This window comes from Neolamprologus brichardi, chromosome 7, assembly GCF_056152115.1.
Source record: "Neolamprologus brichardi isolate AB-2024 chromosome 7, ASM5615211v1, whole genome shotgun sequence".
Classification (NCBI taxonomy): domain Eukaryota; kingdom Metazoa; phylum Chordata; class Actinopteri; order Cichliformes; family Cichlidae; genus Neolamprologus; species Neolamprologus brichardi.
Window position 1 is genome coordinate 7,312,015 of NC_142110.1, and position 27,441 is coordinate 7,339,455.

Consider the following 27,441-nt stretch of genomic DNA (forward strand, 5'->3'; position numbering starts at 1 on the left):
AAAGGCTACTTACTCTAAATGAATAACAGTCAAGAAAATAAATAATACGTCCTGTATTTATTTGTGGACTATTAACTTTACAGCAAGTACAATTCATTTTGACAAAATAAGATGAAAATCAGAAACATTTACAATTCATAAGAAAAGAGACTTGTAGTGTTTGATGTTAGGACACGTCTGATTTTTGGTTGTTCTAATTGGCATCCACTTAAAATATCAGCAAATAAATCCACTTCTCAGCTTAACGATAAGGCCTCAAGACGCATACAGAAAAGTTCTCCGTCCTGTTCTTAATGCCAGGCTGGGTTTTTTCTTTACTTCTCTTTAACCTGGTCTCAGCTATTTCATTCCTCAAAAAGAGACATCAGAGCTGACCTTGCGTCAGGTGTTTGTGTCAAGCTTTTCCCCATAAACACAGGAAGCAAGAGGGATGCTCAAGTACTGCCTCTTGAAATTTGGCAGCTACATTCGTGCCTGTTTAATCCTAAGCTTACTTTCTGGCTCTTTGCAGCAGGACCTTGAACACATCAAAAATTTCTGGGTCCTCCCCAGCAGACAGCTCTGGAGTGCTTTTCTCCAGCCAATCAGAGGAACGGATCTGATGCCTGAGAGTACCGATCAGCGTGTCAAGACTCTCTGTGGGCTTAGAGGCTTGGCAGTCTTCAGTGGCCAGCGAGCCTGTGTCAGGAACAGGGCTATCCCTCTCCTTCAGCTGATCTGATGAATTGTTCTCGAGTAAGGTTTTTGGATTGACAGTAGCAGCATTGTCTGAACCTGCATTGTCCTTTTTTACTGGCCTTTGGCTCTCCTCACTGGTTTGTTTGATGTCCGGGACTCTTATTTTTGCTTCAGTTTCTTTTAAAGCCTCTCTAATTCGCTTAAGGCCTGAAAAACCACAAAACAAAGTGACAAAATAAGTCAGTACAACATAAACCTTTAAATGAATAAATTATATCACAGATATGTGCTAATCACTGTCTAGTATAAGCACAGGGTGACAAAGCATTCTACATATTTAATCCAGAAAGCTGTAAACTTTAAAAATAACAGCATATAAACAAAGTATAACTATGGTAGATTTAAAAACTACAGAAACAATTAAATATTAACAATTAAAGCCTTTACTATTATAATTTGAAAGATATCGCTGTACTAGAATGCTAAACTAAAGGATGTTTTTTGGGGTTTGTTTTTAAATCAACTGATTAGGTCATTACAGACTACTCAGTCTTCTTCTTTTGGAATCGGAGAGGTTAACATCAAGCCAAGAACTTTCTGTATACACTATCTCAAAGACAGCTATGAGGAAAATGAATGAATTAAGATTTTTATCCTCATTTTTATAAATGTTGAGCAAGAATGAGGAGCAATTTTCATGAGTTTAACTATTCTACAGTGTAGAAGGATTTTAAGGTGACTTTAAAATGACAAATTTCTCAGTTTCTCATAATAGACCAAGGATAGCAAAGGACCTGGGCAGGGAATTTGTGGTAAAATTTAAAGGATATGACCTTTACTCTCCCTCCCTCAATGCAATAACAGCTAATCTTACCTTAGAAGCAGAGTCCACTGAAAAGAGCTGCTTTAAAGTTTTAGATATGTTTGTATTTTGTTATTATTTTTCTAATGGAATTTGGTGACTGTGATGTTTGATTTTAAATTGTCATTTTTTTACTTTTATTTTGTAGCATAATTTTGAAACTTCATGTGTACTATTCTTTAGAGCAGGGGTGGGGGAACTCCAGGCCTTAAGGGCCGGTGTCCTGCAGGTTTTAGATGTGTCCTCGATCCACTGCAGCTGATTTACATGTGTCAAAGTCCTCCAGAGGTCTGATAATGAACTAATCATTTGATTTAGGTGTGAAGACCCAGGGTGATATCTAAAACCTGCAGGACACCGGCCCTTGAGGCCTGGAGTTCCCCACCCCTGCTTTAAATGATGGCATTTTATGTGCCTAGTTCTCCTTATTTAACTGTGCTCAGCCTTCCTGTAGAGTATGCTGTGTATACAGTTAGGTTTTTTGGACAATGACACTTTTTTCTGTATACCATGACATGTGGATTTTAAACCAAACGATCAAGAAGTGAATGAAGTGCCGACCTTTACCTTTACATAAACACATTTAACAAAAGTATTGCTTTAACTTTTTATGAAATACATAGTATACGTTTTCCCAAATTTTCAGAGGCTCAAAGGTAATTGGACAAAATAAACAAATTTTAAAATAAGCAGATTGTTTCTAATACTTGGGTGGAGTGCTTGCAATCTGGGACAGCCTGTTCTGCTTGTTTGCGGCTGTTTTGCTTTCAGTTTTAAGGAACTGAAAAGCTGCTCTGTTGGGTTGATTTTTGACTTGGCCATTGAAAAACATCCCATTTCTTTCAATCTCATTTCTTCTTTTCTTTGAAAGACTCTTGGTTGCTTTTGTAGTATTCTTGTGTCATCATCCATTTGCACTGTGAACAACATAGGTGTACAATAGTTTTGTTTTTCACTGCTTCTTTGGACCAACAAATCTGGTCCAATGTTAATGGCTCACTGCTCTTACTAAAACAGAGAGTAGGTGAACGGCTGAGAGGGCTGGCCAAGAGAGACTACGAGTGTTGTTGGTACTGACCAAGCTGAAGGTGGTGCTGTTGGTCTGCAAAGACGATGCGGAACCACCCGGGCACTGAACAGCAGAACGCTTGGCCACAACTCAGCAGCACCTTGTGCCTGAGGAAACACTTCCACAGAGACAGCTCCTCCTCAAACGATGACTCTTGGAGATACTACCAAAACAGAAGTGACAAATCAAACCTAAAGAATATAGATTTCAAAAGAATGAGAAGAGTGTTGCGTTCATATGCGAGCCGTTTCAATTCGACTTCGGTCTCGTTACCTTTCTAAGGTCAGCCCAGACATACAGTGTCGCAGGCCTGTCTAGAAACGGGATGCCCATACTGAGCAGCTCTCCAGTCAAGTAGCTGCACGCAGCTTTCAGCCTGCGTCTGTTCTCGGGCAAAAATTCCTCATTGATCCACTCTACAACACGAGAATGCCAAGTGACAGTCGCAAGTGTAAATTAAATGTTACAAGTCTTTCTGCAGCAGAGGCCCCATGCTGTGCTTGTCATATCAGAGAAAGCAAAAAAGGGAGGCTCGTGTTTCTTGAAAGCATGGAACGCTTTCAACGAAGGAAGAACAGTGGAATTGTTAAAATGCTTGCATCAAAAGTCATTTGCATTTATGAATATAAATTCCGCTATACACAAAATGCTTGTTTTGTGTAAAGAGTGCTGGATTGTTTTGTCCAAATTGTGCTCATGTTAGGATTATTTTCCAAGTGGTTTTTCTGATAAATCTGATGTTACAACAGCAGTGTGACTGCAAAAGAACACAAAAAGCTCAGATCTCACCTTTGTCCTGAAGCAGTTGTGCAACCTGGTGCTGGGTAGTCCCAGAGACACCATGAAAAGAGCCCAATTTGGCCAAAGCCTCCACCAGGTCTCTGTTCTCAGTATATAAAGTGCCTATTCTGATTCCTGCCATTGCAAAGTCCTAGAAAGGACATGACAAAGTCAAAGAAAAATAATGAACTGTGAAAGCAATGTATACGGTTATTGAAAGTCTCACAGTTTTCCACTTCCAGGCCTCTGTACAGCACATACCTTGCTCATTCCCCACATTATATGCGTCCTCTGTGGGTCGGGCAAACTGAAATAAGGGCACATCATTATGAGATAAGTGGATGTCTTCAGCAGCAGTTATGATGATTCAAGGTCTAACAGACTAATCATGCGGAGGTTAGGTTCACGCAGTACCTGTCTGCACTGAGGACACTCTGAAAGGTGACAGATTCATCAAACACTGTCAGCATGTACACTTCATCTACAATGGCATGGAGAGCATTTCTAAAGCAGGAAAGGAGACAGGAAGATAACATAAATATATACATATTTTCAGTGCAGCAATAATAAGGCCTGGTTTTATATTCTTAATGGATATTTCAGACGAGGAAAATGCGACATCAATGTAAAACGGTTCCTTCAACGCCCAGTGTCACTGTAAAAGCACTGTGGTTTATGGTTACAACAGCTCAGTGCCTGGAAGGGTCTGTGCAGGGAATTACTCTGGCAAGATCATTTAGAAAACAATAGATGTTGCAGGAGTCTCTTTGGCACATGGCTGCACTTGACAATATGCTGGTGATTAAGAGAGGTCGTAAAACTCCGTCAAGAACGTTTGATATTCCACACACGGGACAGAGCTCTCCGTCATAAAATAAAACAGATCACAGTAGGAACTATATGCAGTGACTTGGCAAAGCGCTTAAAGGAACCGCAGGAATGTAGAGCGAGAGGATTACAGTGTTAGGCCGCAGTGTGAGATAATAGTGAGGCAAACATACCTTTTGGCAAACTCCAGGAAGGTAATCATTTCCTTCAGGCTGTAGATTTCAGCCAGAGGGTTGTGGGGGTTCATCAGGATAACACCGCGAATTGTCAACCCCTTAAAGAAATGGCAGGTTCAACTGGAGGTAAACAGGAACTGCTACACTGTACCTTCACAGTCTTTACAGATAAACTGGGAAGATCTCTTTTAACATTTAAATGTTACTGTTTCAAACCAGTACGCCTTCCTTACCTCTTCCTTAGCTCTTTGCAGACCTTCTTCTAGTTTCCGTACAGTGAGGCGGAAGGGTCGGTTATCTTTGCCATCAGCCTTTAAAAACAAAAGAAAAAGCAGCCCAACTGAATAGGGGCCAGTGTGCACAAAAACATCCATTTCAAATGCAAAATGCTGCAAGTAACTCGGGTTGTGCCTTCCTACCTCACAATCAAGGGGAACATGGAAGAGTTTTACATCGCTATACAGATGAAGATCTTCAGTGATGACGCCGTAGAAAGGAGTCGGAATAAGGATGGCATCTACGGGATGCAAAACACACAAAACAGGTTAAAATGTGCACTTTTTTATTATCTCACTTTTCATTTTAGTATACAATTAACTAAATGTGCACATATAATCTGTATCATATTGTATTTTCATGGGTGTATATACTGCACAGCTGAGCCATATCTGGTACTATTTTGAGTTGTTACTGGTCATTGCCTTTGCTAACATGGAACCAAAATCACCAACGAAAAGCATCTGCTGATTTCAAAAACATCCCACTAATGACTGGCTCACTCTGCCTTAGTGATTCAGGTAGGCAGTAAATAGGTAAATACCAGCTGACTCTGAGGCTCATGATTTTTTTTTAACGTTGTGACTGAGCAAAACCAATTTACTGCGCTGCTTAAAACGAAGCTTCGCCAGCAGAGGTAAACAGAATGCGCAATTTATGTGGCTGGGTGTTTTCTTTAAAATAAGCCTGCGTAATCCTTCCCATTATCTGTTAAACAAGCAAGAGAGGAACGCGGACTCGATTGCCTCTCTACCGCGCGCTCATTTTTATTCATACGGTACAGATATGGATGCATTAAATGAATTGTACGTCAAAGCATATCTGAACCTACCTTTAGGATCACAAATGACTGCAGCAATACATGAGAAGAGGGAGCCACAGCCATTCATCACCACAACCTGGACAAACACAGGCATCCACTGTGTTATGAAAGACCCAATTATGGCACTGAGTCCTGATAAATGTGCTTTAAATTAATCCACCTACTAAAACTGCTATTCCTTCCTGTGCAAATTAAGTTGGTGAACCCAGAACTGCTGTCAGTTCAATTGTAGTGTTTGACATTTTTTGATCATTAGTGAAATAAAGCATTCAGCTCAATTGCCTTCATTTTTGATAAAAATGAGAGGCTATAATCCAGAGCACTAGTATAAAAGTGGAATAAAGGCTTATTTGTCAGTAATTATGTGATTTGCTGGACATCGCTGTGAGTCACAAGATGAGGACTTTATTTACACAACCTGGGGATTTATTACATCTTCTACCCTTTGTCATGTATACTGTGTCAAATATTATTATCTTAAGGGTCAATAACATTTATGGAGTCATTATATAGGAGTTGTGCAATATAGCTCCGTGGCATTGTGCACAAAAGAGTATAAAGTCCTCAGGATTGTGCTTACTGCAAGGTGAGTGATTAATAAAAAGGTGTTCCAGTTTTACCTTTGTTATTAATATGATTCCCTTAACGCACTAAGGTTTTTACATATTCAACTGGCTGTGGCCGCTGTCTTAAACACATTTCATATATTACTTTCAGTGCATGCTATTTCAATAATAAAAGCAATACCCACGTTGTCAGCTTTTAATGGGTTTGGAGAACAACAGTAGCGAGTCAGGAATTTTGCAACTGCCTCCCTGAGGCTGAGAAAGAGCGAGACGGAAAGGTCATGGGGTTAATGTGCACAGTGAAAGGTTGTTGTTAAAAATGTAACTTCACCATGAGTCACATAACAAATGTGATCCTCATTAAGAAAAGATTAAAAATAAATGTGCATTTAAGTGTCTTACAAAGCGTGCCCCCTCCAGTCTGAATACTGCAACAAGGATGGGCTGATGTGCAGCATGTCAGGCTTGGTCAGCTGTAGCAGAAAAGGAAATGGGATTTTTTTGCCAAAGAGCAGGCAGAATAATTCATAATAATAAGTAATAACAAGTAAATGGCTACACACATATCATTATAGACTGCATTGGATCTAATATTTATCTTACCCGTTTATGAAGAAGATCATAACAAAGTTTGTTCTCACTGGTCCCCATGTTGATAATACCCTGGAAAAAGAAGGAGCTTTTAATAAATGCTTAAGCATCTGTGACTGGTGTTTACAACATTGTGCTCTCTTACATCAGGGTTGTCTGTATCATGGTGCCGGTCCATTCCATAATGGATGTAGCCCTCCTGGAGGATACCTTCATGGAGTCGGATGCTATTACCACGCTCAGACAGGTAGACGCTATTGCCGGGACCTTCCTCACCCCTCGGTGTTTCCAAAGCATTCTGAGACATTTCGCAGGCCTTGACAGATGTGAGCTGTGACTTTTTTGTCTCCTGATTGAAAACAGACTCTGTCGTGGGAGCCTCTGGAGGTGGCTGGGATGAAGACGAAGGAGCAGAGGGGGCAGGCGTTGTCATCAGCGAAGCTGAAAAACGAGCTAAGGGTGAGGCGGCGGGGTCGCTTTGTGTTGTGGTTTGCGTACCCTCTCTGACAGCGAGCAACACCCCCGTGAGCATGCTGAACAGCCGGAGCTCATGCTGACGCTCTTGTTCTGCCCTCCTCTCCTCCCGCTGCTCCCTGCGCTCCTCCGCCTGTAGCTCTCTCTCCAGCCGCGCCTCCTCCAGTGAGAGGAGACGTTCCTCTGCAGACTGCTGCCAGCTCAGGAAGCTGGCTAGGGCTTTATCCAGTCTCTCCTGACCACCGCATCTACCGCCCCCATGGCACCATGATGTTTTACCACCCCGGCGCCGCTTCCTCTGTCTCACTGAGGTCTGTTGATGAGAACCCTCCTTTCTGGGCTCGTCGGATGTGTCGTGTGACACGGGACCACCAGCAGCCAAGGTGGTAGCTGTAGCAGAGCCAGTCATGTTCAGGTCACTAAAAGCTGAGAATGTAAAGAAGAGAAATAAGATTTTAGCCTGCTATCAATTTTATAAACATATGCTGATTCTAACTAATAATAATAATAATAATAATAATAATAATAATAATGATAGTTATCGGCTGACAACCTGAAGGTGAAATTCTTGTATTAAGTGTGCTCTCAGCTCGGCTCAGGGTGTCTTCTGGCTCCAGTAGAGACTGGCCATCAGTTTCCTGATCATCTCCAGAACCATAGTACATCTCAGGCGGTGCCTCTCCGGAGTTCAGCATGCTCTCCTCCACATCTTCACATTTGATATCCAACGGATCTCCAGCTTTTGGAGGCTGGCCAAAGAGAAACCCACCGGAGGAAGCAGGACCAAAAGAGCCCGCTGGCACTCCTTGCAGGTATGCCTCAGGTGCCCCAGAGGTCTGGAACACCTGTTGAGCTATGACAGCTCCGCCTAGGGAGGAGTAGGTAATAGCCGGCCGATTCGCCAGCACTCTGTCCATCACATCATAAAACTTCCAAGATCTCATTTTGTGGTTGTCCTTGATGCGGCGGTACTCCAGCTTCATCTTTTTAATCTTCTCCCTGCACTGGTCTCCTGTGCGGTAGATGCCCTTTTCACGCAAAATGTGAGCGATACGGTCAAACACGCGCTGGTTGCGCAGTGAACTCTCCAGTTCAATCTGCACCGACTCGTCGGACCACAGCTGGAGCAGCTCCACAATCTCCGGGTCAGTCCAGTTGCTGCCTCGCTCGTGCCTCCTACCGCGGAAGTCCATCGTCTAAGTTAGAGGAGGATTTCTGCAACACGGGATGATGATAGCGAAAACGAGCAGGCGGCCTCTGTCAGGCCAACTTCAGGCACACAGACACACGCTGGATTTTAAATGCATTACTCATGCAGTAAAAGTGTAGCTTATACCAACTCACTGTATTTTCTCTCACCTTAAAGCAAAAATGCAGCCCTCCGAAACGAGACCACTGTGGAGCTGTCACTCTCATGTGACATCCACGTAGCCCGATACATGTCACGGATGGTTAACCCGGTTTGGACAGGTTTGGGTCGGCAAAGGTTTGTCCAGCTGGGGTTAAGATCTGTAAATCTTTCTCACAGCAAATGTTGTAATAACTTGGAGAAACGGGGAGTAGACGCGCACTAAGATATCTACATCCGGGTTGACGGCACATGCGTGCTGTCCTTATTCCGGGATAACTTTGGTCCGTGTTATAACGCTGGAGCTGCTTAAAGCGGGCTGGTTTTCACTTATACCAGGCTGTAACGGGGTAGACGCAACCATGCGAGTCAGACTCAAACGGGGAGCTTTGTGTTATAGCCCCCTCTACTGGTTCCAGTGCTGTTTTGTTCGGGTTTTTTTGTAAGTTCAGTACATATCCAGGAGATGGCAGTCACACACAGGTGTACAAATCAAGCCAGCCTTAAAGCATGGATGCGTGTTTTGTATACAGTCGTGTCCCGGAATTCCTCCTGTGAGGATAAACTAATCAGCGTTGCAGCTTGAAACAGGCATAATTTTGACACAGTCGTCCAATTTGTTTAGTCGTTACTTTAACCATTCTTATATTTATTTAGACTTTTAACTAGTTCATCATAAAAGTAAAAATAATACGATGATACGAATATTATTATTTATCCTTCTATTGTCAAATGAAAAAAGGGATTAGCGTGACTTTAGGCGAGCTACACAACAGCTGGCCCCGTCCCTATAGGACACTGCGACGATACACATCAAGCGCACACTATAAGCCACTCGCTCTAAACGTGACGTATTTCCTGGAGAAAAGGGTTAGTGGCAAGTTGTTGTAATTTTCATCCAATCCTGAACCGGTTTATTGTATTGGCACGTAGCGGCTTATTTTCCCCTTTGTCTGTCCGTGCTGTTTAATTTGTACGTGTGTAAATTAAAAACAGCACTACTCCAGCCAGCAAACAAACCACGTGAAATGACTTAAACCTATTAGAAGAAGCCTCCGAAGAGATAACTGGGCTCGACGGTGGAAGTTAACTGGCAAAATATAACCATGGTGGCTGTAAGTTGGTGGAGGATGACAAGCAAGACGGGATAGTTGAACTGAGCACTTTTAGGTGAAGATGGGTGCATGCGGGTAGCCTTGTAAATAATCTCCCGGACCGAGTAAAGGACGCACAGTGTCAGGTTAGATGTAAAGTTGCAAGTGAAACCCGCAGAAGGAGGAATGGGAGTCTCCGCACGGAGGGAGGATGAGGAGGCATGCCGTCTCGGTCCTCACTGGTGTTTGACTTGCTAAGGTAACTCCTACGGCTGACAGCCGCTTTACTGTTTTGCTAAAAAAAAATTCTTCTTCTTCTTTTTAATCCGTGAGTTTTTGTTGCGTTCAAAGCTGGGAGGGGAGCTGTGCCAGAGTGGGTGGGAACAATGGGAGTATTAGCGGAAAGCGTTTCAGCAGTCTCTGCCAGCGCTGCCAACAGCGCTCACCAGTCCTCCCAGTCAGGTGAATGCTTCTCCAGTCTAGATAACAAGATTTTTTATTTTATTTTTTTTTAAACCAGTACAGGGGCCTCTCTCTCTTTTTTTTAAAATTTATTTATTGATAGAGACATGGCTTAGTGACATAGTTGGCCAGCTCTGCTCAGACGCGCTCCTCTGCTGAAGTTTATTGGTGGTAAGATAACACGATTGTCCTTAACTGTTGTATTTACAGTGCTGTTTTCTGCAGGATGTCACATTTGGCTCGGCTAATTCAGTTTACAGTCTGCTTTCCACTGTCCTCTGCCTGTCTTGCGCGCACACACTCTTTATTTTTGCGGTCTCATAGTTATTCAACCTGACGCTTTAATAGGGAGTAAAGCTAATCAAGTGCATTTATCTGTGTGTGGTGAAGATAGCTGTAGTAAATTTCACTCAGTTCTGTTTGTCTGGCAGGGTTCACCAAAGCAGTGCGTTAGTCTCCGTCAAACACTGTATATGTGCTTGAAGAGCAGCTCAGTTTGAGCAAACAAGCTTCAAAACTAAACCTAAAGTAATCCAAGTCATGCTGTCCCTACCCCGTGGGTAATATTGTTTGTACTTCTAGTGCAGTTCCCACCAGAAGTAAACCAAAAAAAGGAAGTCAAGGTCACCAGTTGTTGAGGCAAAAAGTATGGCTCGGAGCATCCTTCTTATTCCGACTACGCTACATCACCACATCAAAGACTGACTGATCTTCTGTGCTTTTCCTTTAGGTCTAGGCAAAGGTGTCTTCTTAAGTTTATATAGATAGAGAAAGACTTTGCCGTCAACCTCCAGCCTCCAATCTCCACCCAGTTTGTCACCTGTACTCCTAAATCCAGTACTAGTGGTCCTAAAGGTGTGAGGCCTTAGCAGCACATGGTTTATAAGAGATATAAAACAGGAATGCAGTGGAGGAGAAATAAGTAGGGAGACAAACTTGTCAACAATATAACTCATCTATAAAGTAGGAAGGAGGTTGTCTTAGATGAGGTGGAAGTTTGCCGCGGGGATAAATGCCAAGATTCAGATGGCTGTTAAAAATGGGGTTGGATGTCTCTGTGGGACATTACTTACAGAATTGATTCTTCCTCCTGGACACATTGATGCTGCTGCCCCAGACAACATTTTTATCAGGCTTTTCCATCTCTGTAAGTTATAGACAGTGGGAGCCAGGATGGATTAGGCTTTAGTGGCAGTCAGTCATGGCGTTCTCACTCGCTACACGGCGTGTCTCAGATGATCACCGCACAGCTCACATCCCGCCGTGTAGCGCAGTCCTGATAGAGCACAACATGCCTGTGCAGTGCCTCTGGCTTTCCAATCGCACTCTAACTTGGAGCAATTTTCCCTCTCGGGAAAGAATACTTGGCTGTCAGTGGTACTTCTGAAATGCTGCAGCATGGTTGTGTGCCTTGGTTTTCTGTGAGAGGCCGGCCCAGAGCACATGGTGGGTGTAGATTTGGCTGGTGGGCAGCCTGAAATAGAGCTGGAGTGCTGCATATGGTCTGTCACAGCTTTGTGTTCTTGTCATTGCTAATGGAAATTGGCAGTTGCTCTCCATCAAGTAAAGAAATGGATATTGATTAAAAAAAGAAATCTATCTATACCAGTTCCATTATTGATTCTGCTTGCAGACTCTTTATCGATTCACATATGATTAATTTTTTGATTTTTTTTCTTGTGGAGGGAAGACAAACCAGGTGTTCGTGGGTTAAATGAACTTTTTTCATTTCTGAGTCTGAACAGAGTGCAACAGCAGGAAAAAAAAACTTTGTTGTGACTCAGGTGTACAGAAGCTCTAGTGCCATGAGTTTGACGTTATGGGTTTGCAGCACGGGAGCTGTTATAAAAATAATCCAGAACTGATATTCTTGGAAGCACACGATTCCGATGGATTGGAAAGTTTGGAATGGTTCTTGATGCAACTTGTTCTTTATTCTCATCTGTCAGCAAGGGTGGATGCTATTTTGTCTCATTATGTTTGTCATGTCGCTCCGGAACGAACCAATTGCACATTGTGTGCCTTTCTGTTGTTTTGTACATATTCCTCTAGTTTATATATATTCCTCCAGACTGTATATATTTCTTCTGTTTGCTATTTATTCCTGATGTCTTTAATTTTTATTTATTTATTTACTCCTGCACAGTTGGCGTGGAGCACCCATAATTTCTTTGTACATGTACAGTAACAATAAAGGGCTATTCTATTCTATTAAACTCCTTGTCAGATAAATCACATTTAACCTACTGGGAATACTTGTGATAGCGGTGTGCTGTTGACTAAACAGCTGCTCCAGAGCTTTGGGAAATCAAGTCTTTTCCAACTAAAAGAAAATAATATTTTGAACTTGTCTTAAGAATTGAGTTTGATTCAGGTTCATGCTGCTGACAATATTGCTTCATTTGACTGATGGTGTTTGAGTTAGTATTGGACATTGTTATTTATTTATCTTTGCACTCAGCAAGAATTACTGAGTTTTATGTCAAATACCAATTTTGAAATCGGAACATTTTAAAATAAATAATGACTGGATGATGTTATTTTTTTAATGTAATTTATGTTTGGCAAGGATACCTCTAATTTGGTTACAAGAAAGCTATAACAAAGATATTTAAAGTCATTATAGCTGGATAAAAAGCTTTTTTATGGGGGATGGCAGTAAGGGTAAATTTAGGAATTATACAAATGGGAAAGTATATTTCAAATGCGGATCCTGTTATTTAATTGCTTTAAATAACTGGAAGGCAGCACAATGTCGCCACACAGCAAGAAGGCTCCTGCAAGGCTGCCCAGAAACATGCTTAATGGGTTAACTGGTGAGTCTAAATGGGCTGTAGGTCTGAGTGCGAAGGGTTATCAGTCTGTCTGTGTTAACCCCGCAATGGAGTAGCAGCCTGTCAGCTCTGTCGCCCAGCATCTGCTAGGATAGACTCCAGCCCCCCACCCACCACCCCTCCCCCTGCGACCCCGACTGATTGATGTGACGCAACAGATAAACATGTCGCTGCCATAGGTAAATGTCACCTGACTTGTCGATAGGCCGATATCAGTCAACATCGCAGATGTAAGCCGATGCACCGTTCGTCCAATGTATCAATGCTTTACTGTTTGCAACCTATAAAAATGCAGGCCACTAATAGCCACTAATATCATTTACTGATGAGTCAGTTAAGCCAACAATATCATTTCTGCTGGTGAATGTGTTAGGCTGTAACTGTAACCTTTAAATTATATACAACCTATAAAATACAGCATTAGGATGATAATAACAGTGTACTCAAAAAGTGCATTAAAAATCCCCTACCATGTTTATATAATAAAAGATAATGTGGACTACTTTTGAGCAGTTTTAATCTGTTTATTGCTGCAAGTGTTTAGGGTACAGGGGCTGCAGTCTAATGGACTGGGGAAGTTATCAAAACATTAATTAATGGACACTGCTGATTCATCTCCCTCTAATCTCAAACAGCTTGAATAATGAGTCAAAGCACACGAGTCAGTCTGTGCTAAGCTTCTTCAACGGAGCCTGCAAAGTTCTGCTGACCACTGAGCAAGAACAAGGGATCAGCTGATGCGATGCGTCCTCTTGAAGGACAACTTAGTTGCTGATGCTGGAGAATAAGAGAGGATTTTGAATCGTCTAGAAAGAACATCGTGGCAGAAGTTGTTGCTCCTACTCTGTTTCAGCAGTAAGAAATTACTTTTGGGGAAAAAAAATAAAAGATTTCTCGTCCTCCTTATCAAAAGGGCCCACTTAACGACTTTTAGAAGTCCTGACAATAGCTTGAAACAGAAAGTGCTCAGTTAATATTTCAAATCTGTCATGTTATTTTAGCAAATCACGGGTCATTTATCCACCCCTGCACGTCCTCTGAAGGTTCAGTGTTGTAGTAATCTCAATCGAGGTTATGCAACTCATTTTCTATTTTCATTGTAGTTTAGATTCTGAAGTCTTAGTTCTCCTTCGGTGTGAAGGTTGAAGCTGCGGCTTACTTTTAGGCCTTTGATGTATATTGTAAGAGTAAGCAGCCACTTGTTAATTCCTCTCCAGGCTGCATTTTGAAAGAAGGTGTTTTGGGAGTTGTATTATAATGTGCTTGTTGTTTTCCGCAGTGCTGTACGAGGGGGAGGGACCCCACCAGTACCACCTCTATCTCCTCTCTCTCTTCCCCTATTCTCGCTCTCCATCTATTCTTCCGTCTCTCAGCCGTCTCGGTAACAGCGGACCCCTGCTCCTGTTTTTGTGGCGCTAGCATAGTGTCTAATGAGCTCAGAAGAAATACTCCACAGGAAGAGTGACAGCCCGTGGTCATGTTTCCACCATTTCTCCTGTTGTGCTCAAATCACACCCACACCACATTTGTGAAGCCACAGAAGCGAGCGTCTACTCTTTGAATAGTTTGAATCTATGCAATCTGCGCAAATGGGATAATTGTTTGGATGATTGAGGGATTGAGGGTATTTTCGGGGAAGTGAGGAGTTTACAGCAAAAACAGCAGTTGCCTCCAAATTCCTACTGCTAAAAGCATATCATTTGGAGTTGGGAGGTTTTCTTATCAGTCCACAAGGAAAGGATTTTGGTCAAAATAAAAAAAATGTGTTTACGACTAACCCGTCCTTTATTTTCTTCCTCTTGTCCTCTGTCGGATCATTGTAGAAGCACATTAAGCAGAATATCCCAGACTTCTTTTTATCCAGCAACATTTCCAGACTCCTCCTGGGGGATCCCGAGGTTATTGCAGCCCAGATAACATATAAAATGTATCTGGAGGAATTTCGATCTAACCCAAAGTCCTTAGGGTAGCTTTCTCTGTGAAATGCATGAGCCACCTGAGCTGGCTCCTTTTAACATGAAGGAGTAGTGGATCTACTCCAAGCTTTCTCAAATGTACGAGCTTCCCACTCCGTCTCCAAGGGCGTGCTTCCATTCGGTACGGCTGCCATGTAGCGTGCACTAGCACGACAGTGCCCGCTCTCTCACTGGCCTGCACATACACTGAGATTAGCGATTGGGACCGGAGTACACATCAGTTCATCTCAGCATCTCAAATCCCCTTTCTCGTGCTCACTCACTCTCAAATAGAATACTTGAAAAACACATTTGCAGAGTACAAAAAGGGTCATGATTTCAAGGATTTTGTGGCTTGATTGGGAAAGTAGTGTCACACTGTCTTCTCAAATGCACCAAACATTTGCTGATTACCTAAACTGTTTTTCACTGTAGCTATATGAAACACACCACACTGTTCTTGGGCAGATTTTGTACTCCTATTATGCGAGGACCACTAAATCTCACCTGGACCCACCTCTTCAAGCAGGTCAGGGCACAGCACAGAGCAATCACACGTGTCAAACAAACTGTAATTTTGGGGGTTAAACGTGACCTGACGTGGTACGGTTAGTTTGGTATGAGCGTAGCCTGAAAGCCTGAGCCCAGCTCCTGTGCAAAGGAAAATATTTTCAGTCAGTTGCATCCACAGCCTCATTTTTCTTTCTATCACTACCCAGAACTCATGACCATAAATGAGTGTCTGAATGTAGATTGACTGCTCCTTTTACCCATTACCGTGAAAAAATGCCAAGATACCTTCGCTTCGGGGAAAAAACAAACCCGTCTGTAGGGAGCGATCCACTTTTTTCCAGCAGAGAAATAAATAGAATTTATTTTTTCAATTTAAACTGAAGGTTTGAGGCTGAAACTTTCCCAGATGTAGTAAAAAAAGTTTTTAGTTGCGTCGTAAATCTAAAAGGCTGAATTCGAAAGATAAATTGTATGATTCAAGAAATTGTGCTGCCTTCTGCCCTTTTTGACATGATCAGGTATTACTTTCCATATTGCATCTTACAAATGCTCTTAGCCATTGCCATCTTTCTATCCACCACATCCTCGGGCTCAAAAATAAGACGTAGTCCTGCAACCAGTGGTGTAGCCTCCTCATCCTATGATCTTAGGATAACGTCAAGAGACACAGCAAGTTCTTTAAAGCTTTGAACATCCTACCTGCCAGGTGTTTTAAAAAGTTGTGCACCAAGAAAGTATACCTAGGAAAATGTGCACTATTGAAGGATCTGGACTGTCACTAACTTATTCAAAGCACCTGGTGGCACTAGATAAAGTATGCTGGGGTTTTAAAAGCCAGATCACGACCAAGTTGAACGAGTATTGGAGAGCTGAGAGAGTTTGATTATGTATCCAGGTATACTGTAGTTCGACTGCTGCTAAAAAAACATTAAGGAAGCACTTGATCGTCACAGCATAATGCAAAGGCTGTGAAACCTCAGGGATACCAGTCTGTCCACAAACACAAGGAGACAGGCCGTTACATAAGACAAGCTGAAGAGGGTCGTAGAAACAGCAGGAGCAGCACCAGAGCCTTACAAAATGACCTCCAGCAGGCTACTTGTGTATGTTTCTGACCAGACTGTCAGAAACATACAAAGACTTGGACTCAATGAGGGTGCCGTGAGCTCCTGACAGCACCGCGCAGTGCAGCTCAATTGGCATTCGCCTGAGAGCTCCAGAACTGGCAGGTCCGTCATTGGCACCCTGTTCTCTTCACAGATGAAAGAAACTTTGCATTGACCACGTGTGACAAATGTCTCGGCAGCCCCAGTCCTTGGTCTGTCACATGTGTGTATGCCTTCTAACTGGACAGATGGATAACACTGAAGTAATGACTAGTTTAGTGACTTTGTATTATACTGTGATGATCAAGTGTTCCCCTTTTTTTGTCTTTTTAGGGTTTCTAAGGCAATGAACAGCTAACTTAACAGTTTTATACTTTAAATCTAAAAATCCTGATGTCCAGAAATGTTGACATAAATATTCTAAATGGAAGTGTACCAAATTGGGGGGGTCTACACTGCAAATTCAGCAAATTTACAACATCTGAGTTTTTTTTTTTTTCCACATCGGTTAAGTGTGTTGTGTGGATTGATACATTTGATATGATTTTGTGTGATCAGCAGCGTTACCACTGAGCCATTTAGGCCTGTATGGTCTCTATCTCCTGTTCTCTTAGGATGAGCTGATATACTTAGCAGATAACCACATCTTATCTGTCTTCACTCTGAGTCAGTTAACTTACCTTAAAGCTTTCCTTTTCATGTTTGACTTACAGGCTCCTTTTTTATGATCCAAAGAGCTACAAATCAAAGAGCAGCAGACGATCTCAGTTGAAAATCTCGCTCATTTGAACAGCTGCTCAAATAATGGTCCTTTTTAGCGTGCTTATTTTACTATTCTGTTAAATGTGTTGAAAGTACCTTTTCATACCTAATAAGCAGTCTGTTATTTAAAAAAAATGGAATGCCTTATAATGAAGAGAAGTGCGTGAGTAAAATTTAAATATTTTCTTCCTCAGACACGTTTCCCCTCTTTTCGCCAGTAGCTGTATATTGGTTTGCTAGGAGCTCTTCCTGTATTGCAGCAACATGCCTACTGTATATCATTATCATACATTACCATTTCAAGTCTCAAAAAAATGAAAGAGAATTGGAAAATGATTTCATTTTTGGCACAGCCCTTGTCTGTTTCTGACCTAATATTTATGCTTTGCACATTTATTAAGATGTGGTCTTCTTCTCAGAGTCTGACAGCAGACTGTGAGTAAGTTTCATGCTTGACAAGGTCCGTGGGTGTGGTGTCTATTTTTGATGCAGTTCTGGGTTTGTTTTTGTGAATGGTGTCTGCGGTAGGTAATTCAAACCCAAGAGTGACCCAGTTAAGAAGGCCATGTTTGTGTTTATAGCTTGCTCTGTCCTCTCATCTCCAGGCCAGTGTTCTACTTTGCTGCTGTAAGGTGGAGCATCCCCACTCTGCCTGGGACACAGCAACAGACGGACAGATAAACTGCGCTGTGAAGTTGTCCTTTTAATGGATGCCAGGGAGGCCCTGCTTCTCTTGTGGACAGTCTTTGTCCTGCTGACAGCTGAACTGAATTGGATTGATGCTGCAAAGGTCTACACCAACACGTGGGCTGTCCAGATCAATGGGGGCCCTGGGGAAGCTGATCGCATCGCCAGGGAACATGGTTTCATCAACCATGGCCATGTAAGTTCTACGTCTCTTACTCCTTCCTTGTATTACAGTGTCTAAAATGTTATACTATATATGTCGCATATGTCTGTTTGGATTAGTTTCTCTCCTCTATACCACCTACCTACTAGATTTTACTTTACTATACACAGCCATGGTTTGTTACAGCAAAGTCTTGCAAGTCTCAGGCTTACAAAGCAAGTGTGCATCAGAGAGCCTTCTTTTTTTCAGTGGATTGCTAAAGTCTGGCCTCTTCCCATTTCTTGTAGCTTAAGTGTTTCATGCATGACTTCTTACCACGCTGGCACATACTCGTGTTTGCAGAACAGTGGTAGAAATAGACGGCAATAATAAGGGTGATATTTTAGGGCCTGAAGGACGGTGGCTCTGTTTAATTATGATGTAGCTAGTTTAATTTTATTGCTAGCACTTCAGTTGCTGTTTGTGGTCTTGCCAAGTCATTTTATTTAATTAAACTGTTGTATCACACAGTTTTGAGATACGGGAGAGGGAAAAAAAACAACTGTCAGAGGGTGAAGAATGAGGAGGAGAGACAGAGAAGTGACTTATTGTTCTTTCAGCGTATTAGGTCCCTCACATATCAAAATGCTTCAGAGGCTAAGCTTTTTCATATTTGTGCTCAGCACTTGACAGCGAGTCGCTATTTGGTCCCCTTTTCCCTTGTTGCTTCACTTGAGACTTTACTTCATTTGCATGTGTCTGTGTGGAGCTGCTGGAGTGTCACACACACACACACACACGCACACGCCAGTGAGCAGCCCTATGGATTACTTCTTACGAATCTGCGTAGGAGGTTCTGCATATTCCCGTCCCACCTCTACCCACCTCAACTAAAGAGGATTCTCTGAAAGAGAGGTTTGCGAAATTAAATCGGGCTTATCTCTCCTGCCTTTTTATTGTCAAAGATGGTTTTGTCTGGAGTGCGAAGCCAGACGTTTTTAGTCTTTTATCCTAGCAAATAGTTGTAGTTCGGGTTTTTTGACAATCTGGACAAGATTAGACTTGTGTCAATAGGAAATGCTCTTTACGTCCATTATAATAGGTCACATCCATGTGACCAAACGTTGAGCTTCTCTGAGGAACTTTAGTTATTTTTAAATGTGCAGTTTCTTTAGTATTTATGTAGATACTGCAGTAGCTTCAGGCTCAAAGTATAAAACTATTGTAGTGCAGGATAAAAGAAGGCTTCGGTATATTAGCCCCTGACATTTATACTGTAAAACGATTCTGTAAGTTCTGGATAGAATGAATTGGGTAAAATGAACGCATCAATATACTGCTCACAAAATACAGATATATATATACATACTCTAGAGCCAAAAAAGTATCTCTTCTCAGAATGAGGTAATTCTTCTTTCTCTCATATTCCTCTAATGTGATCACTTTCCCTAGGAAAAAAAAGTTTAATCAGTTCCTCCCTTCTGTTTATCACTGTTGCCCTCATTTCACTCAGCTACAGAAACATTTTGAGCCTCTGCCTATAATACCACTTAATTAAAGGATAGATGTTTAGTTTTCTACTTTCTGTTAATTACTGATTACGTCAAATGAAGAGATGCTGGCAGAAGGCAGCGAAATGAATCCTCTAAGATGACTTTGGGTTTGCGAAATCTATGATCCCGTATGGCAGATTGTCAGTTAAGTGCACACGAAATTAAGCTAAGGTCCTGGAAAATGAAAGAGAATTGCATGCAGACTCATTTTGAAGAGTGGGCTCTAAGAAAAACCTACTTACCTCACCCCAACCAAGCCTGTAGCACTTTTCTCCAAAAGCGGAGGGTTCTGTTTTTTTCCCTGCAGTGTGGATGTGGGAGGCAGATATTCCAAGGGTGGTGGTTATAGTTGGCTGCAAGTTTAGGGAGAAATGATACAAATACTAATTTCCTAAATACGGTGAAAGCTAGGAGCTTGTGTGGGAGACGCGAACAAAGAAAGGAGTAAAGCTAGTGTAGCATGATGTAATGGACAGAAAAGTGCTGGATGACTGGAGAAATTTAGTGTTATCCACCGTCTGGAATTAGATTTTGTAGGAGTACATCTTCAGTCATTGTTTTACAGAAGCACCCAAATAAGTTTTATTTTAGTCTCTCCTGAGTGGGTGCTATGAGAGAATGATGATATATGGGCTATGTGCAGTATCTGCTCTCTGACAGTGTAGTGTGGGTTATGTGAGGGTATGAGTTAGGCAAGACTTTGTAGAGCTGGCAGCTTAGAGAGGGAATGACTTATTCATTTTCCCATCATCCTTGGTGGTGGTTCTATAAGGCTCTTGTAGAGAGGAAAGAGGCTGATGTATAATCAGGACTTAATTGGATTTTTATCACTAATGTGATTACAGGATCATCACGTAACAGATTATTTGTTCACTGTGGTGCTTAGAAACACCTTATTGTCTCCGCACGTCTTTTTGTATTTGCAGATTCACTTATTATGTTTCGGCCTCATTTTCTTTGAGTGTATAAGGGATAATGTGCATGTGCGCGTTTGATTATGCTTCATGCTGATATTTAAGTGTAAATGTCATCAAGACTTTGTTTGTCGGCATCGTTGTATCTGTTTGTTGTATCTGTGTTAAATTTTGGCCTCCTTTCTTCGTAATGCTTTGTGTCTGTGTGGGAGTTCTATGGTAGGGTTAGGAGCTAAATGTCATGTTGCGTTCTTGGTGAGCCAAGTCAGAATCATTGTTTTTATGAGGATGGGCAGGCTCTGTAGGTGGTGACAGACTGAATCACCCTGGATTAGACGTCTAACGCCACAGCCTTTCTCTGTGTTTCTTTGTCCTTCTCTCTTTCTGCATCTCTCCATCTGGCTCTCCCAGTTTCTTTCTATTTATAGCTAACTGACTGTAAACATGTGGCTGTAGTGTAATCTCAAATAAGGGCTTTTTTGTTCAGCTTCACACAGTCAGCTCCCTTGGCGGGGGGCCTTCTTTTAAGACTGCAGGAAAACACTCCATTAGGGCTGTGCGATATGACCAAAATCTCATATACCAATATAAAACATCTATCGTCCAATAACGATATGAATCACAAAAAATGTAACATTTTCTGTAAATTCTGTGAATCTCGGGTAGGTGAAGTGTTTCCAGCTGGGCGTCTTGTACCTGGAGTCAAGTGTTTTAACCGATGCATGAAACTACACATTTTTAGACATAGGTTGTAATGGCCACCGTTTTCTTTGTGAGTATTTATTACACGGCGTGCTGCGGGGAAAAGCCTGTTCTAACGTTTGAGTCTAAGGTTTATTTTTAGCACCTGACGACTCTTTTTTTGCTTCTAATCCATCAATACTCTGCATACTTTTTCATGTGATTCCGTTTATTTTGAAAATTCTCAACAGGATCTTGAGCTTTATTGTGAAAGGTTTATGTGGAAAATAAACAAGCGGACATGCGATGGTTTTACCGTCGTTGTTGCTAACGACAGCCCATAAAACAATGGACTCTTCTCACTGTTGAGGTCTGGGAAGCGCTTCCGCTCCCTTAAGGCCAAAACAGAGAGAATGAGGAGGAGCTTCTTCCCCCAGGCTATTCGGGCCCTGAACCAGGTGTAGGGCTGGACTCCACCCACACACATCACATCACTATAAGACTGGACTCTCACACACATCACATCACCACAAATTTCCTATAATCCTATAATTCCTATAATTTATAATCTTTATAATCTCTTTCTGCTATTTGCACATTTTTTTGCTGTAAATTTCTAAGTTAATTTGTAAATTTTGTAGTAACCTGTAAATTGTAAATACTGTAAAACTTTTTTTCTGTCATTTAATGGTCGGGCATTGTACAGCTACAAGCATTTCACCCCCATGTCATACTGTGTATGGTTGTGTGTGTGTGACAAATAAAATTTGAATTTGAATTTGAATTTAAAAACAGGCACTTGTCCGTCTGTAGTGTGGTTATATTACATATAAGAGAAAGAGAGAACTTTAATAAATTAATATAGCCACTACAGTGACCATCAAAACGATGAAAAAAAATATTGCTGTAAACAGTTTATTTTGCAACACCACGAAACATACGATAGCGTAAAATGAAACGATAGACGTTTTTATATCGTCATCCCATATATATCATTATATCGAACAGCCCTACACTCCATTGGCTTCAGTGTTGCACAGCTTACAGACCATTCCCATTCAATGAATGAATGTTTGATTGCAATCATTTTGTCTCAAGTTATAGTACTAAAATACTCTTTCAGACTCAACTTTTCTGTGCTAGGTGGAAGGTTCTGCAATCTGCAGTTGTCTCTGCATGATACCTTGCCAACTATGTAACATGTCAACCAACTGGCCTATTCTCTCTCTTCCTTAATTTGATTCAGTGAGCTTATTTGATTGGCCAAAAAAAAAAAAGAAATGCAAAAAAATGATTTCATGAAATACATCTCACTCTCACGCACTCCCTTTCTTTCTGTCATCATGTAGTGGCTGTGGGAGATTGTCACAACACACCAGCACTGAGTGCATGCAGATGTGGCACTGATGCTTTTAAGGCCGTTTGTTTTTCTAGCGAGAAGAGTTTGATTATTTTCTATTTGAATGTGATTTGTAAAGTGAGCTCTGAGAGAGAGAGGTTGTTTATATTAGACTCTGTTATTGGTTTTATCTTGCATTCATTTGCCTTAAGTGCAATGGGGAGGATGTGTTTGTGTGAGAATGTGTCATTGGTTTGACTCTTTAAACACCCCCCCAGTTATTTTAAGTAAATAGTTTCACAAAAGCAACATCAATTCTTTTCTCTAATCAGTTAAGATTATTTTCTTTCCCTTTCTTGCACATAAACTTCTTCAACCCTTTAGGCTCAATCATAAAGTTATATTTCACTGTTCTCCTGCATATAGACGTGCACCTGCCTGCAGTATTTGCTGATTTTGGTTCCTCATAGGACTTTGAAAAAAGAAATGGGGAGAAGTGCTTCTCTGAATAAAAGTTGCAAAGTCTTGCCGTTGGCACTAATGAACCTCAAGAGATGGAGTCTGAAGTGGTACTAATATATTATAATGTTAGCAAGAATTTATTCCAAGAAAGTGTAAGATTGAGTCGACTTTCCTTTTTTGCTCTACCAGACTGGTGATAAATTGAAAGAAATACCAACATAAGGTGTCATAGTAAGGTGTGCTCCGCCATTGTTCTCCCACTATAGCTTCAGTACACCTTGACATAGATTCTACCAAGTCTCTGGGGCTTACTGAAATGATGGAGCACCTTTCTCCAGCAAAAATCTTACGTCTGTTCATGATGGAGAGCGCTGCCCCACACAGTCAGCCTTAAATCTCTGGGGTTTTACTTGGGTTGAAATCGTGACATATTATTCACATCGCTTTCATACTTATCAAGGCTTTCAAGCGACCCTTTCTGCTATATGGATGGGGGAACTTTGGTCATACAAGCGACCACTTTCATCTGGATTTATTGTAGGATTAAGGTGATCACCCAGAATAACTTCATATTAATTTGTAGCGACTCTTCTCTATTAGGTCGACAAGTGCATCGAACCATGCCAGGAAGATGCCCCACAGGACTGTTGGGCTCAGGGGTTCGGGGTTTTCCTTTCATTTTTTTATGTATCTTAAGTCGGAAGTCATTTCTAGAATGAGTTATTTCTGCCTTTGCTTCTGTCCTTTCTTTTGCCTTCAGAGAAATGAAAATTTTAGGTCATGCACTACAGATGATTCTGACAGTGTCTGATGGTCACTGTAACCATCATATTTTCCCCACTTGTTGTCAAAAAACATGTTTTCTTTTTCTTCTAAACCACAAGAAATGAAATGTGTATAAAATGACACAGAAGTTCATAGTTAAAAGCATAGCTTGCATTTAACGAAATGTTTGTAATTATGTCATTCACTTTTCACTAGTAGCCAACCTGTTGGCAAATGGTTTGGATACTCAATACAGATTCTAACTCGATGATAAGGAAGTATTATTCTATTATATTTAAAGATTCACTGCATGGTTTTTGTCACCCTGACATGTTTGGAGAGGTTTTTGAATAGATGTCTAGTTAGTGCATTCAAAAAAGGTGATGTTTTACATTTACTTCTGCTGCATGTTTTGCACACATTTGAAGGACGAAGTCTCAGTCTGTCAAGAGTGCCTTTAAAGTTAAGTGTTCATATTACCATTATATGAGTTTGTGCTGTAACCAAGATACTAAAAGTGGAGTCAAAATCATTTTTAATGTCCATATTGAGGGGGCAAAGCCCACTTTTTTTGTTTTTTTGTTTGTTTGTTTTCAACTGGACATAATATATCAAAATGTTATTCTAATATGAAACTCACAAGTAGCATTTAGTGGGCACCAGTTTAACTTAATGTTAGAGCAGGTAACCATGTGCTTTATGGCTGAAATGCAGTGGCCCAGGTACACGTCTTTCCCCTGTGCTCTCGCCCCTCTTTCCTGTCAACTCCTGTTTACTATTCATGTCTGATGCCACCATATTTAGGAAGTGTTTTACAGAGCACTACAAAATAGATCGCAGTCTAAAGGAAACGTAAACGGTTAAATAAGACCATCAAATATGAAGAAAGCAAAAGGTGTGAATAATATGGGAAATAAATACAATAAATGTAAATGACTTGAGCAATAGAGGTAAGTCAACAAAGAAATAGCTGAGAGGGAATGAAAACTGTTTTATTAACAGAAAGCCTTTCTGTGGACGTTATGGCAACACAGCTTTCCTTTTGGGACAAAACACAACTCTCCATGCAATAAATCGTTTGTATTTAGAGTGAAAACTGGGCTTTCTGTTTTTTTGCTTTTTGCTTTTTGTTGGGGCGAGGTTTAAGAAAGTATCGGTCTCTAGTAGCATTAGGCTCTGTAAATGTAGATCAGTGTATTTGCTCCGAAGGGGTGTGTGTGTGTGCGTGCATGTGTGTGTGCGTGTATTTGTTTTTGTAATTATTTATCTCCCTTATCCTGGGGTTTGATGCAACTTTCTTCTCCTGCTCACTGCCTCACAGCTATACCGTAAACCCCTTTTGATCTGTAACAACACTCCACAGCCTGTACTGGCATTAGGTTGCCATGGTGAAAATTGCCAGAATATTATTTCCAGCAGATTGACTCTGGTGCTGGAAGAGGGCAGTCTTTTTTTTTTTTTTTTAAATAAAACTATGTCATGCATTATCCTATATCTAGGCCACAGCTGTCTTTTTCAAACGTTTTGTAAGGCTCCTATGAAAGTGATGTTTACTTTGTGTTCTGTTTTTCTTACTGTGTTCATTTTCACTGGTCTTTCTTGAATATGAAGTAGTCGCTATAGACAATCTTTCGCTTTCTTCTTTTTCTCTAAAACCACACATATCAGAGGTATTTTATGCCTGCATCATTCTCTCATCCTTTCTGTCAGTGTCCTCTTTAATCTCTTCCTCTCTTAAAATGTCCAATATTAATAGGTTGTTTGCAAGCCTGCTTCCTTCTTTTTGTCTCTCTCTCCTTTAGTGAACTTCATCCTCAAGCTTCTGTTTTATTTCAGTGTTTACTGATCTGAGTAAAGCGTCCTTTCTTGTCCCCAAGCTGTCTCTCATTTAAATGCACTACTTCATTATATGTAGCCTGCAGCCGTAGACCTTTTAGATGTTTCCAAAATTGTCTCCTAAAAGCGGGTTGGTGCTCTGACAGAGAGAGATCCATGGACATCGTTACTCAAAAGATTCTTAAATAATCTTTAATAATCTATAATAATCTTTAATAATCAATAATAATCAATAATAATCAATAATCTTTTCTGGCATTGTTGTATTTTTACTCAGTTGTATATAGCATTTGTATTCTATTTTTTTCTTATTGTATATTTTATTCTATTTTATTCTACTGTATATAGTATTTTATTTATTCTATTCTGTACAGTTGTGTACTGTATTTATTCTTATTGTATTCTAATTTTTGCTTCATAATTTTTGCACTTTCCACTTCCTGCTGTGACAAAACAAATTTCCCACGTGTGGGACTAATAAAGGTTATCTTATCTTATCTTATCTTAAAACTCAGGCTCTCATTACTCCTGTTATTAACAGCAGGTGGTAACATGTTTGCACCCAAACTACTTAAGAATGATGGTCAGAAGGAGTGTTTTAGTGGAAATGCTGGTTGTACTGGTCGGATGACTCAAGGACTTGACAGTATAGATCCAGTATATGGAAAAGGATTAAGTCTATCAGACTGCTCTGAGTTCCTCTTGAGATACGGAGCCAGCCATGCATGTGGATCTTCAGCCTTCATTCACGTCTCCTTTCTTCAGGGAGAGCTTTTTGAAAGAACACTTGCATTCATAATGTGGCCAGTATTGACTACTTTTCTTTTGCAGTGCTTTGACTTTTTGTTCACAAGGAAGAATGAAGCTCCAGCTTAATTTAACTGGAGGCACAAAAGGCTCCACTTTTCCTACCTTGTGTTGCTCTTTAGCTGAAAAAAATCACTCCCACAGATGTTACTTACCGAGTATGTTAAGATTTATAATACATTGCAGTATAAACAATATGTTTCTGCTGACTCTGGACTGCATGAACCTATTTCCTGATGTTTTATGTCTATTAAAGATTTTTTGCTGTTGTCATTATTTTTGCTTGTATACACTTGTATTCACTCACTTGTAATTTTTTTTTTTTTTTTTTTTTGTCAATGTCTGTAATCACTGGGGTTTGGGCAGGTTCGTTCATGGTCCAATCATCCTTTTGCTGCCCTATGGCATCACTGATGACCAGTAGCATTGCTGCCAGGCAGCGGAGGAAACTGTTATTGTGGTGGTGCTATCCACTCTCTGTAACATTCAATCTGTGGCCAAAACACATTTTTTAAAAAGTGCACAGGTAAAAATGAATGCACCGGGAGTTTATTTCTCACTTCCAGCATTAAGAAACATTTTCAGGTCTGCACACAATGCTGATTGATTTTAACCAACTATAATTAGTGTATGTAAGTAATTGCGGCATTAGTAGCTATTTACACATTTGCCTACCACACTAAAGTGCCGCTGTTTGATCCAGGGAGGTGACAAATAAACATGTAATATGAAAAATTGCATTTATTATGTTTCCTACGCCTACTCTGATAATGATGGCAATGAATCACCTGAGTGTTCTTTTTGAAGGCTCTGGTTTTTGTTAAAAAGGTTAGAGATAGCTCCCCAAAACTATTAAATCAACAATTTCCTGACATTGATTTTAGAGACAGTTTTGTCACTAGTCTGTTTATCTGTATTTTAACAATATTTGTGAAAAGGTGAAAAGAAGGGAACCTAATTATTCAAATACCGTATTTTCCGGACTACAAAGCGCACCCGAATATTAGTCGCACCTGACTAAAAGCCGCAGGTGTTTCAATGTTGACTTATCATATGTA

General features: G+C 40.9%; 2 protein-coding genes across 3 annotated transcripts in view; one reads left to right on the forward strand and one right to left on the reverse strand.

Annotated features, from left to right (window-relative positions):
• Nucleotides 1-38: 38 nt before the first annotated feature.
• Nucleotides 39-8,722, reverse strand: accs (1-aminocyclopropane-1-carboxylate synthase homolog (inactive)). The gene is made up of 15 exons (XM_006789556.3): nucleotides 7,677-8,722; nucleotides 6,795-7,549; nucleotides 6,662-6,721; nucleotides 6,461-6,531; nucleotides 6,244-6,313; nucleotides 5,502-5,568; nucleotides 4,813-4,910; nucleotides 4,627-4,704; nucleotides 4,391-4,491; nucleotides 3,804-3,893; nucleotides 3,651-3,696; nucleotides 3,399-3,540; nucleotides 2,883-3,025; nucleotides 2,619-2,772; nucleotides 39-885 (listed from the first exon to the last, which is right to left on the reverse strand). The coding sequence occupies exons 1-15, from the start codon at nucleotides 8,314-8,316 to the stop codon at nucleotides 491-493; spliced, it is 2,910 nt and encodes a 969-aa protein (XP_006789619.2). The 5' UTR covers nucleotides 8,317-8,722; the 3' UTR covers nucleotides 39-490.
• A 664-nt stretch (nucleotides 8,723-9,386) lies between these two features.
• Nucleotides 9,387-27,441, forward strand: part of furinb (furin (paired basic amino acid cleaving enzyme) b) — a 101,293-nt gene continuing 83,238 nt past the window's right edge. Inside the window, exons 1-2 of one of the 2 annotated variants that reach the window (XM_087842961.1) lie at nucleotides 9,387-9,824; nucleotides 17,803-18,080. In XM_087842961.1, the coding sequence (XP_087699087.1) occupies nucleotides 17,904-18,080 (177 nt within the window). In that variant the 5' untranslated portion in view covers nucleotides 9,387-9,824; nucleotides 17,803-17,903. Of the gene's footprint in view, nucleotides 9,825-10,078; nucleotides 10,199-17,802; nucleotides 18,081-27,441 lie in introns of those variants that run through there. The other variant, XM_087842962.1, reaches the window with a different exon arrangement.

Bases quoted from the DNA above. Each gene is read 5' to 3' on its own strand.
- accs (XM_006789556.3), bottom strand. From the start codon at position 8,316: ATGGACTTCCGCGGTAGGAGGCACGAGCGAGGCAGCAACTGGACTGAC. The intron at 4,911-5,501 runs GTAGGTTCAGAT...TGCATCCCGTAG, and splicing joins AGTCATTTGTGATCCTAAAG to ATGCCATCCTTATTCCGACT. The intron at 3,697-3,803 runs GTACTGCGTGAA...CCCTTATTTCAG, and splicing joins AGTGTCCTCAGTGCAGACAG to TTTGCCCGACCCACAGAGGA.